Below are 12,426 nucleotides of genomic sequence, written 5' to 3' on the forward strand. Positions count from 1 at the left end.
CTCTCTTTTTTTATATTCTATATGGCGCCTAAAATTGGTGAAATTCTCTTTAAAGAAGAAAAAGGAGAAGACTCCCGCATCCGATCTATACGATTTTACTCAGTTCTCTTCTAAGACCCACAATAATTACTTTAATAAAATTGTGAAAAAAAAAGTTAAGCGAACAAAACTATAAATTGAATAGCACGTTATGAAACTTTAATTAATTAGAGTTACGTAATTTAAAATCCTCCTAGTAAAGGCCTTTAGCAAATTATTCATTCTAATTCAGTTTAGTTAGTTTGTTTTATTTTCTTGATTTGTTTAAAAAAATATTAATCTTCTGGAGCATAGAAAAAACTAAAAAGAAAACAATAGGCAACCAGTGAGCCACTTCGCCGTATAACTGATAAATCCAAAAATAAAAATTAAAAATAATTTATTTAGGTGAGTTTATAAAAAAAAATTTATGTTTAAATGTTTTATATAAAAATATTCTTTAATCTAACAATTATTTTTGGACTTCTTGTTTATTTATAATATTAAAAATTTTTTTTAATTAAAAAATTTTAAAAAATATATAAATTATAATTTAAAAAAAATTATTTTTATTTTTTTAGTATTTTATTTTTATTATTAAAATTTTGTCAAATATACTAAAAAAAAATTTTCACTTCTAAAAATTTAATAGTAACCAAGAAAACTCATTATCTAATACTGATAAATATTTTACTTTTAGATTATTAAAATTTTATATTTATAATTTAAAATTAACTAATTATTAAATAAATAATAAATTTTATTAATTATATAACATTGTCCATAAATATTATAAACTATAAAGTAGAAAATTCTGGATTGAATAGAACCTTACACGTACACATAAATTTTTTAAGACCAATCATAGTTATTATTGAAAAATAAAAATTAAAAACAGAAAATTAAACATGTCACCACAGAATCAGGCTACACTCAATCATGTCCAAACTAAACTATAACAATAATAATTCAAAAAGAAAGAAAAAAAAAGGAAGGAAAAGAAACTCCACAAGACGACATGGAACCATTTATACAACAAAGAGAAAACTCCTCATTTAACGCTTTCAAACGAAGAACACGGCAGCAACAACAATGGTAGCCGAATACACCAAGAATTTCGAAGGAGTAGCAGCCCATGCGTTATTTTTTCCCGGCGGTGGAGCCGTTTCACTTGAAGCTGGCGGATTAGCCGTTCCAGGAGCTGCACCCCCCGGAGGTGTCGCCGGAGGCGGAACGGGAGGTGAAGTCGTCGGACCCGGTGATCCAGATGAAGGAGACGGCGTTGTACCCGCCGGAGTCGGGGCCGGAGGTCCACTTACAGGAGATGGTGACGGTGAATTCCCCGCCGGAGCCGGTGAAGTCGCCGGAGTTGGTGTAGGTGGTGAAACGGAAGGCGCCGGAGGATTTCCGGCGGGTGCTGGTGTCGGTGCCGGCACCGGCGGCGAGCCAGATGGTGCTGGTGCTGGTGTTGGTGTTGGTGTTGGTGTTGGTGAGGGTGATTTTGGTGAAGGCGGTGTTGGTGTAGTGCCACGTGGCGCCAAGACAACAACGATTAGTTTCTGACCTTTGTTCTGACAGTTTTGGTCTTGGCCGCTGATGAAGTAGAATGGACCTGAATGATCCAAGGTGAATTCCGTGTTACCGTCGTCAAACTTCTTTATTGGGTTTGATTTGTTACACTTATCGTAGTCTTCTTTCTTCACCTCTAGCACCGAGTCTGAACCCTTCTTGTATTTGAAAACTGCACAAAACATGCACATAATGTTCCCAAGAATCAAAATTATGTGGTCACTTATTATTCCCAAGGTGGTCATAGTAATACTAGTAATATGATCTCTCACGAGGAAATAATTGCTCACTAATTAGAGGATAAATATTTGGTACTTTTTATTCCCCCCCCCCCCCCCCCTTCTCTCTCTCTCTTCCTTTTATCACTGATTATGGAATAAAAATTTGATTTTCTGCAACCGAGACTTGAAATATATAACTATTTAAATACTAAGTATTCTTTTTATCAAACAATAAAATTTAACCTTTCGAGATGAAGATTGGAATTGAAGTATTCTAGCTAGGTAGTGATGATATATTTATATTAAAGGAGTAAATTAAACTCACCTAGAGTGTCATTGATTTGGAACCTGTTGCTCCCAGCCCATTGATTGTAACTCTGAGAAGGGTTTGGAACCCACCCTGCGCTTCCACCAACGTTAAATTTGACGGCTCGGGTGGTCGACAAAACAGATAAGAGAATCAACAAAAGGGGAAGAGGTCGCACAAACTCCATGATGATTAAGTTGTGTATGTATGCGCAGGACTACGATATAGATATGTTTAGTATATATTTATATATGAGAGAGAGAAAGAGAGAGGGGTGAAGAAATAAGGGGAAAACTGAAGACAAAAAGCAGTGATGAAGGGATTTTGTAATGGAAATTGAAATATAAAGGGAAAGATTTTAGTGCTTATGTATCGGTGGAAATTGTGCCCCCCGGGAGGGAAAAAGAGGGGGGGGGGGGGGGGGGGGGGGGGGGTACAATTGACAAATCAGAATTAGGTGTCAAATGCAGTCGTGTAACGTGCTTAGATTTTACCCTCGGTTGTGTCCAAACGTTGGCCACCGTACACTTGGCAAAATCAAGGGTGTGGATTACTTAGTACTGGTTGTTACACAATTTTTATTTTATATAATGTATCTCACTGATTTCAGTGATTTATCTAGAAAGGTTTGTTAAACGGATTTTTTTTAATAAAATAAATACTATATATACTAAAGTATATATTTTAAAATAAAAATATTATTTATACACTAAAATTAGTCATTAAAATTAACTACTAATATATTTATATATAAATATATGTATAGTTTAATTTATTTTTAATGTATACCTATATTATAATATATATATATATATATATATATATATATATATATATATTATACGACTGATTTTGATATATATAGTATTACTCATTTTAAAAATAAATTTATTTACATTTTATTGTTATCTAGTATACAAACAGGAGAAATAAGCACATATCATGTTTAGAATTTTTTGGTAGAACAAAATTTGAATTTCTATAAAACAGGTCCAATTTAAGTGTTTTAGATTTTTTTTTATTTTAGAAAAAAATAATAAAAGAGTCTAATTTGTGTTGTCTATATATAGGCAATATATTTGTTAATTCTCTTCCTTTTTTTTTTGTCCCTTATCCTTTTCTTTTAGAGCAGAACTCCAGTGAAAGAGTTTTGTAAGTGTGGGTAGAAAAATATATAATGGATGATAGAATTATGTTAAAAGTATATTATTATAGTTAGATTTTATTACAAATGTTTGAAAGAGTGAAATTTGTACGTGAAAATCTATTTAATATTGTTATTCATTTCACATTTTTATTTGAAGAACTAAAATGTGTGATATGTGAAAAGAAAGATTCTCAAATATCAAAGAGTGTGTTGTGTATTTTGTATTGGTATTCTATATCAATGTTTGATGAATTCGTTCAAATTTCAAACCAAGTATGTGACTAATGAAGTGAGCATTCAATCTATATTGAAACTTGCTCACATATGTCGTTCATCGAGCTGTATATTAAGCTCGAACAATTTGAAGCTGAGTAAAATATCGAACGAAAAATTACAATAGTAATAGTAATGAGGAGTTTGAAAGCAACTAAGAGTTTGAAGTCCACCGGATTGCCCTCTTAATAACACAAGACCCGACAAGTTCATGCGATTAACAAATTTTATCCGATATCAGTGCATGTAAACTTCCAGGAAATGTAGCACAGGAACCTCAGCAAGAATGTGACTACACCGGTTCATCCATTACATTACCCAAAAAGAGTGGATGGTGGACCAATCAAAATTTTTAAGGCTAATCAGGGCTTTTCCATGTGTACCGTCTAAATCATTTTCTTGATAAGGAATATCCTGATAAAATCATATTATCTCTTGAATCTGTCGCATGCATTTCACTCAAAATATTCGAATGATATCAAGGGAACTATTGTGCACCAAATCAATAAATGTTGGCGTATGTCTGTAGGAATCACATTTGACTCAATGTGATCAACAATATAAGCTTTTCATACAAACTGGACATATTAAAAGAAATAGAAGATTACACACCAAATAATAATAAGGTTCAACAAAGATAGAAGATTAAGTACCTAACCATCTTGCAGTTCATCTAATGACCTCCTAAAGTGAGCATGAGAATGAAATCTATGACGGTGATCAGCACGATCCCAGTTATATCATTTGACATCATTTTTTTCGTTAATAAACTTTCTGACTAAATATTAAAATACAATGTGGAACACTTAGTTAAAGTTATTACTAATTAATTTTACCTATTTGCAAGTAGAAAAAGTAAGAAGCCGCCGAAAATCGACACAAGAAACGGTAGACGGATCCAAGCCCAAGTTATCAAAAGTCTCATTGTACCATTAATTTTTTTGCAGTCGAAACGAGATGCCCTACATAGTGCTCTGTACAAGAGTAGTAGGCATCTTGATCCCCAACTAAATTTTCTTATCACAGTGAAATTGCAGAGCAACGACAGAAATTTTTCATGCATCATTGTCCCAGACTTATCTCCAAATAAGATTGATCCAAGTAATAACATGAAGTGACACTTAACATACCTCTGGATGCCAATTTCATCGGTTAACTCTAAACGATCTTTAATTTCAAATTCTGAAGTCATGTCAACTCTATAAAACTTCCTCTACAATCTGCCTTCCTAGGTGCAACTCTAAATTGGTGCAAACATTCAGTCTCTAAGACATCATAACTACTCATAGCCATTCTTGTCATTGGAAGACCGTTTATCGAAAGATCAAGAATTACGACCACATCTTCCAATATCACAGGTCACTTTTCAACCGAAAAGTGAAATATATGTATATGTCTATGTGTCATCCCTTAATTAGAGCGTTTATTATTGTCGACTGATACCGGATCATTTTAATATGAGAAACGTGAAAAAAATCAGTCTCTTATAAATACTCCTCTACAATAGAATTGTAGAGATCCAACAAAAATAAGTAGTTACATATCAATTTTCATAAATTTTACAAAACGTAACCAAATATTAATCCAAATAGTTATCCATAAATACTAAACGATTATAATTTCCATTAGTTAAATTATATTTAACTATTTTATTACAACATATAACATTAAAAACATATTTATTTATAGTCATTAACATAATATATTTAATTTAACAAACTAATATTACTATTAAATTAACATTACCCAACAAATAAAATTATAATTAATTATAATTTTAATGTTAACACTAATATTATTATTAAAAGTAACGAGTTCACTACTGGATATCATCATTAATAATAATAATAATAATAATAATAATAATAATAATAATAATAAATTTATTAATAAATTAAAATTGTTTACAATTAACATAATAAATATATTAATTATATACACAAATTATTTATAATAAATATATTAATTATATATAATTAATATAACAATTAATATATAATTAATATATTAATTCATAGCTAATATTATTATAATAATAATTAATTTATTAACACACATAGGATAATATATTATATTAATTACTTAATTAATATTATTATTATTATATCCAAAAATTGAAAAACATACAGGCTGATATATTATATTAATTACTTAACTAATATTATTATAATAATAATATTATATATTATTATATCCAATAATCTAAAAACTTAATTGTAATAAATATATTAATGATATACAGTCGGACATCTAACAATAATCAATTAATAAAATTAAAAATATCAAATATTCCCATTAACACATAACTAATAATTATAATAATAATTAACTCGTTAATTACTCAAAATATGCTAAATCTATTTTACAAAAAGTTTACCTACTTCTAATAATAGTTAATAAAACTTAACTATATCTAAAATATAATTCTAATAATTATTATTAAATACACCAAAATTATATTTCCTACATATATAAATCTATCTCAACAAATATTAACTAAATTCAGTAATCCCACAACATCTAGCAATATATTAGCTATCATTTAATCATTATAAACAATATTCATAACCTATGACATTATTACAATTATTTATACTAAATAAAAAATTTAAAAATAATAACTTATATAATAAAAATGATTGAGATAACTAATAGTGTAACGTTTAGGATGATTAATATCTTTTGTTTTGGGCCTCCTACACTACTAAAAAACTAGTTATTACAGACGAATATTTCTGACGGATTTTATCCCACAGAAATACAGAAAGAATTTCAGAGGAATTTTTTTATCGAAAAACAAAAAAATGGATTAGCATAAATTACAGACGGAAAAGAGAATCCGTCGATAATTCCGTCGAAATTTTTTTTTTTCCGAGAAAAACGGTTACAGACGGAAAATCCGTTTGTAATAATTTAATAAAATACAAATCTATTACAGACGGATTTATGAAATTATTACAGACGGATTTTTCGTCTGTAATTTAAAATTTTCCGTCGAAAAATATTGATTTAAAACTAACTTAACCTAATGTCTCGAGCTTCATTCACAATTCACACACGTTCATTCACACTTCACACACGAGCTTCTTCCTCACGAGCTGCTTCTTCTCTGGTCGTACGAGCTTCTTCCGCCGTTACCACCGTTCGCATCGCACGATCTCTCTGTCATCCCTTGCGTCGCACGAGCTCCTTCCGCTGCCGCTCTCGTCGCATCTCCTCCCTTGGTCGCCATCGTTGCAGAGCTCCCTCGGCCGCTCTCGTTGCGTCTGCTCCCTTCATCGCCGTCGTCACAGAGCTCTCTCCGCCGCCGCTCTTGTCGCATTTGCTCCCTTAGTGAATTTCAGGTATAATCTGATTTTGTGATTTTAGTGCTTAGGGCTCAATTTTTCTGTGCCAATTTTAGGTTTATCAATCTTTCTTCGCAATTTCTATCTTCTTGTTGCTGTTGATGCTGATTGAGCTTGGTGTAGGTTTATCAATTATTTTACTATCAGCGAAGAAAGAGATTTTTTGTTGGTCATGTCTGCAGCGATTCATGAAAAACTCAGCCCAACTCGGTGGAAACTCGGTGGTTGTTGTTGAATGGCGAAGCTTGAAGCAAAACTCGGAATGATAGTTGACTCCGTTGGTAACTTCTTCTCTGGCAAAGACCAGCTTCCCTTGTGTGACCCTGGTAACTTCTATTAAACCCCAGTGCTATCTTTCTCCTGTCTAATTTGACATAAGACATAAGTTAATAGGTCCTTTGTTGGATCCATTATGCATTGCTGTAGTTACACTGATATATAAAGTCTGATTCTTTAAATTGCAGCTCTAAATGCAAGTGGTCTTGACAAATTTCTTAAATCAATAGGAAGAAATCCCTCATATGTTGATTTGGAGGTGAGTTAATATTCAGGACATGTCTTGTAGCTTATTTCTCCTCATTAAACCAAATTTTGTTGCTTTATTCTAATTATTTGAATGTGTTCTTATTTGACAGTTGACTTAACAAAAATTGACAAGAGGGGAAGGTATAAGCTTTTCTTGTTTGAGGATACTTGCTAAGATTAAAGCCTCACTATCTTTCACTTAAAATTTCTGAAGGTTTTGATAAATTTTACCACCAATAGAAGCAGGAGGCTAATCTGATTCAATCTGCTCTTATTGTCAATTATCTCTGTTTTCATCTCAATGTGTTCCTCTCCTAAATAACATTGTTCATCTTTTGTTGTTTTGGAAGTTTGCAGACAAGATTGCAGCTTCTGGTTACTATGTGGTTGTTCCAGACTTCTTTTATGGTGAACCCTATGATCCTCAGAATACTAATAGACTTCTTTAATACCAATTTCGCTTTTAGTCAGATGTTCTCTCATTAGCATGTAACCGGATAGTTTTTTCCTTTATGTTCTGATTTGTAGGTTGGAGAAGATGTCGTGGGAGAACCAACCAAGTCGATGCAAAAAATTGGCTTGGATATGCGAGTTTTAGCTCTAGTCAGTACCACTAACCTCTCTTCAGGATTGATTAATAATTTTTAATATATGGACTTGAGAAAGATGGTTTCAAGTTTGTGTTTGATAGAAAGTTTGGACTAATAAGGCTATACACCAGACTAACTCGGTGATTTTGCATTAGGTTAATGATTCCATTGGAACACTAGCTGGAGGCAGATTCTACAATCAAGATGTCATTGCTGCTGTGATCCTTGGTACAGGGACAAATGCAGCATATGTGTAACGTGCAAATGCTATTCCAAAATGGCATGACCCTCTCCCAAAATCAGGAGACATGGTCAGTAGGTTATACTATTTATGACTGTCATTGTCTTGCATGTTAGAAATATATTTACTTTACTATCATACTAGAGCTAGCGTCACCATTTGCTAGTATAAAGCATGCTCTGATTACATGTAAATACTGCAGGTTATAAACATGGAGTGGGATAATTTCCGATCCTCACATCTTCCTCTAACAGAATATGACGTAGCTATAGATGCTGAAAGCTTAAACCCTGGAGAGCAGGTCAAGATCATCACGTTATAGTCATTGGTTTAAAGCTTTAACCAGCATGTGTAATTCTGTAATATTCTTCCACTATTGTTCACATATATTTGAGAAGTTGATTTCTGGTATGTATTTGGGGGACATTGTAAGGAGAGCTTTATTGAAGATGGCTGAAGAAGCTGACTTTTTTGGAGATACAGTTCCCCTCAAGTTGAGAGTTGCTTTCATACTCAGGTATGCATGCTAGTTAATTATACTCAAGTATTACAAGAAGCTGTGCTGCCTCCCTTGCAGTGAGATTGTTTTTTTATATACGTTAGTTTTTTATGAAGAGAAATGCGTTTCTGTTTAACCTAATTAATAATACTTGCATGCCACAGAAATTGAAGACACTCGCCACAGAACAGCTTTCTTGGATGGTGATTCTGTTGTGAACCTTCCCCTGTTTCTCCTTCAAGGTATATCATTGTTATCTGTGTTTATGCTGCTTTTGCTCTTCATTATTGTACACAATCAAGGCATCTATATATTGATACTGCACGAAGATTTGAAAGCTCTAGCACAACGGTGAGAACAACTTTTTTCCATCATTTTCCCCTTTTTAGAGTTTATTTGTTTATGACTCTTATTATGTTGAGTATAATTGGGATGCTTTGGATATATAAGGAGTTTAAAGAAAACCAGATATCACTCTTTATAGGTTCTCTCCTGAATGGAGTGCAGGTGACAGCACAAAATCCTGAGAAAGATGGAACATTTGTGACTAATAGAGAGCGAGTATGTCATATAAAGGTTATAGTCTATAGTTGAGGCTTTAGAATTTTCCTTGCATTTTGCTTGGTTTCACAGATGTTGTGAAACAATTAGTTGCTGTTATTTGTTGGCTATCATTTTGGTGCTATAGATTTTCTATTTTATCTTGAGATTATGTTTAGGTGATGAACTTAATTCCAGGGAGAGGTGAGAAAGTATTTAAAAAATTGGAATAGTTTCTCTAGTTAAAATTTAGGTGTTTGCTACTCTGTTGATTGAATTAGTGCTTGTATGAATGCTTACCATGGTCATCTTCAATAAAATTTAGGTCCTGTCTACAAGTAAGACATTTTTACCATGGTCATCTTCAATAAATGCTTGTATGGGTTCACAGACTATATTCTCTTGGTCATTGTTGTCTCCTTTTTTTCCCCGTTAAAATGTTTGATATTTTACAATGTGCTAACTAATTTTAATTATTTAAGCGTATACTTAAGTAGTTTTTTTTCTTACAAGGCACATGCTCATGATAGTTGATGAAATATCTTAGTTTGTTCTTCTCTGTCTTAGGCATATGGAGATTCATCTTTCCGGAATTGCAAGCTAGCCTCTGAGGAAGCAATGGCTACAATAGTTAAAAACTTGCAGGTTTTGTTCCTTCACCTTTGCCAAGCCTTTGGACTTGGGCCAATCAAGCAAAACAAGCATGGGGCCATCTTAGATGCATTTATCTATTTTGTTACTCTTGTGACTTAGTTTGATCTTCTATACCTCTATAATTTGCTTTATTTAAGTGTTAATTTGTGTTTCTCTGCCTCCCTTATCAGCTTATACATTGGCATATATAATGCCCTTGTTGAATTGCTATATGCTGTCTTATTTAGTGACCAACTACCATTTTACTGACTAATAATATTCAATAGGATTAGCTAACATTAGCTATCCTTCCAAACATGGCTAAGACTTAAAAGTATATAGATTACAGTTAACTTAAAATCTCTAATGTTTTACTGGAAAGGATAACTGATACTACAATTTGACTTTTCCCCCCTCTAACCAGGGGAAGCTATTTTCAAATTCTGAATCAATACAAAAGAGAGCTGAAGCTGCAGTGCTCCTTAAGCAGTTAGAATATCCGGTTTGTTTTTATTTTCTTTATATTAAAAATTAGCCAAAACTTATCTCATTTTTAGCATTCCTTAATTTTTAGCCAAAACTTCAAAATATTATTTGCTTATTCGTGCAGGCTAAAGAATGCAGCTTCAAGAATTGGCTTCATTTTTTTTTTGGTTTTTTCGCATTCCAAAAGTATGTGTAACCCTTTCTAGTCTGTGTAACCCTTGCTAATTCCACTCTGCATCTCACCAACACTAGGTGCTTCTCCCATGCTCCATCACCTTCTCCCTCTCAGAGTTCCAAAGCTAATGATAAAGATCCTCATTCAGGTCCATCTTCCTTGAAGGACAACAAGCTTGCCAAGTTTGCCGCCATTTCTGATACCTGGTTAGTTTTCTATTTGGTTCTTGTTGCACACATACATAAAAATCACAATTTGGAATATGGGTTTTGGTTTTTCTAATTGGAGAATGTGAAATTTGCAACCTTTTTCTTAGTAGTGGTAATGGAACAATTAGAATTGCAAGCTGATTATAATTTGCTCTGGAACCATTTGAATTCAGTTTATAGTGAATTTGCTGCAATTGTGCAATTTTCTTTTTGTTAGATCTCTATAGAATTAAGGGTATGAGTTCCTGTAAATAATGGTAGAAATGTCTGGCTAATATAATGGATGTCCTCTATCTATTTGTATTTTTGCCTGCATAATTAGGTGGGATTCTTCTTCTTCTTTTTCTTCAGCCAAGCTAATTCTTCTTCTTCAGCCAAATCTGTTGCTTCTTCTTTGTTTTCTGCATAAATAGACAAAAATGAATGCTGAATTATTGCTCGATCTGCCAGCTCTGTTGATTTTGTTTGTTGTTGAGGTTAAAATGTAAAATTGAAATCTGATGAGTCTCCTTTTCCTTTGATGTGAACTTCTTCTGTAAGTTTTAGATTTCTTGCTGATTCTGAAGCTTTTGCTGTTGTAGACTTTAATTCTGTGATTTTATATTCTGAATCTGAATTTCAAAATTGGAGATATGTGATTAATAGCTGTGATAGACTTTAGCAAAGGAACAATGGGATGCATATAAATCTATGATTGATAGCTGCAGCAAGCTCAGATCAGAAAAGGTATTTCTTTCAAATCATTTGTGGTTGTTTAATTAATCGAAGTAACATCAAAATTAGAATTTTTACTCCTGTGGATGTAGAGTAAACTGATTGATAATGCTCACTGTTAAATAATTAGAACATTTTGGCCTTATGGTATGCCTTGCATTATATTAAATTTCTACATTCCTGTTTATTAGTTATTTTAATGAGATAGGACATATTTACTATTAAACTTATACAATTAAGTTGACTTTTGATGGGTTTGAAAGAGATTATATATCCAACTTTACTGTTTGCCTGGTTTTCAGTTTCAAGTGGTGTGACTGAATTTCTAATGCACATATGTGATATCATGTTCTTGAGACTACACTTCAGGCTCTCATGTTCTTGCTTTTCTTCTTGTGTTGATGTTGAAAATGCAATTCTCACAGTGGATAGAGCAAGCTTCTGAACCCAACAAGGAAGCAGTTATTAAAGCATTGCTAGGTGCAAAAGAAGCTATGCTTGGGATTAGACATCATATGTGCCTAATGGGTGAGGCTGCAGGTGTTCCTGTAAGTTCCTTTCATTGATTTGGCACTTATTATTAGGCTTCTTCTGTTTGAATGATGTTGATTATAAATTATATCTGCTGGTAAAATATCACTACTCTTTCCTTGCAATTCATGTAGATTGAACCAGAATCACAAACAAAACTTTTAGATGCTGCACTGAACTTGGAAGGAGTGTTGTTGGCTGGAGTTCCAGGAGCAGGAGGATTTGATGCTGTCTTTGCTGTTACTTTGGGAGATTCAAGCAGCAATGTGACAAAAACATGAAGCTCACTCAATGTTCTTGCCCTTCTGGTTAAAGAAGATCTTTGTGGCATTTCTTTAGAAAGTGCTGACCCTAGAACAAATAAAATCACTTCAGCTGTATCTTCAATTCATATTGAATAA

At 32.6% G+C, this 12,426-nt stretch overlaps 2 protein-coding genes and 1 pseudogene across 2 annotated transcripts; 2 read left to right on the forward strand and 1 right to left on the reverse strand.

Moving 5' to 3' along the window:
- Nucleotides 1-808: 808 nt before the first annotated feature.
- On the reverse strand, nt 809-2,454 carry LOC130969711 (early nodulin-like protein 9). Its single transcript, XM_057895564.1, has 2 exons — nt 2,134-2,454; nt 809-1,759 (listed from the first exon to the last, which is right to left on the reverse strand). The coding sequence occupies exons 1-2, from the start codon at nt 2,300-2,302 to the stop codon at nt 1,083-1,085; spliced, it is 846 nt and encodes a 281-aa protein (XP_057751547.1). The 5' UTR covers nt 2,303-2,454; the 3' UTR covers nt 809-1,082.
- Nucleotides 2,455-7,117: 4,663 nt separating this feature from the next.
- Nucleotides 7,118-10,921, forward strand: LOC130965894 (uncharacterized). Its single transcript, XM_057890653.1, has 14 exons — nt 7,118-7,208; nt 7,347-7,417; nt 7,765-7,815; nt 7,936-8,010; nt 8,153-8,248; nt 8,441-8,539; nt 8,637-8,755; nt 8,980-9,088; nt 9,245-9,298; nt 9,845-9,922; nt 10,335-10,412; nt 10,521-10,582; nt 10,649-10,777; nt 10,891-10,921. The coding sequence occupies exons 1-14, from the start codon at nt 7,118-7,120 to the stop codon at nt 10,919-10,921; spliced, it is 1,143 nt and encodes a 380-aa protein (XP_057746636.1).
- A 1,067-nt stretch (nt 10,922-11,988) lies between these two features.
- Nucleotides 11,989-12,426, forward strand: LOC130968346 (phosphomevalonate kinase, peroxisomal-like; annotated as a pseudogene).

This window comes from Arachis stenosperma, chromosome 3 (assembly GCF_014773155.1).
Source record: "Arachis stenosperma cultivar V10309 chromosome 3, arast.V10309.gnm1.PFL2, whole genome shotgun sequence".
NCBI classification, from domain to species: domain Eukaryota; kingdom Viridiplantae; phylum Streptophyta; class Magnoliopsida; order Fabales; family Fabaceae; genus Arachis; species Arachis stenosperma.

What these genes read in the sequence shown, in the direction of transcription:
- LOC130969711 (XM_057895564.1), bottom strand. Translation starts at nt 2,302, where the DNA reads ATGGAGTTTGTGCGACCTCTTCCCCTTTTGTTGATTCTCTTATCTGTT. An exon ending in CCAAATCAATGACACTCTAG is followed by an intron (nt 1,760 to 2,133) that starts GTGAGTTTAATT and finishes TGTTTTGTGCAG; the next exon opens with TTTTCAAATACAAGAAGGGT.
- LOC130965894 (XM_057890653.1), top strand. Translation starts at nt 7,118, where the DNA reads ATGGCGAAGCTTGAAGCAAAACTCGGAATGATAGTTGACTCCGTTGGT. An exon ending in CCTCATATGTTGATTTGGAG is followed by an intron (nt 7,418 to 7,764) that starts GTGAGTTAATAT and finishes GGAAGTTTGCAG; the next exon opens with ACAAGATTGCAGCTTCTGGT. An exon ending in CAATAGTTAAAAACTTGCAG is followed by an intron (nt 9,923 to 10,334) that starts GTTTTGTTCCTT and finishes CCCTCTAACCAG; the next exon opens with GGGAAGCTATTTTCAAATTC.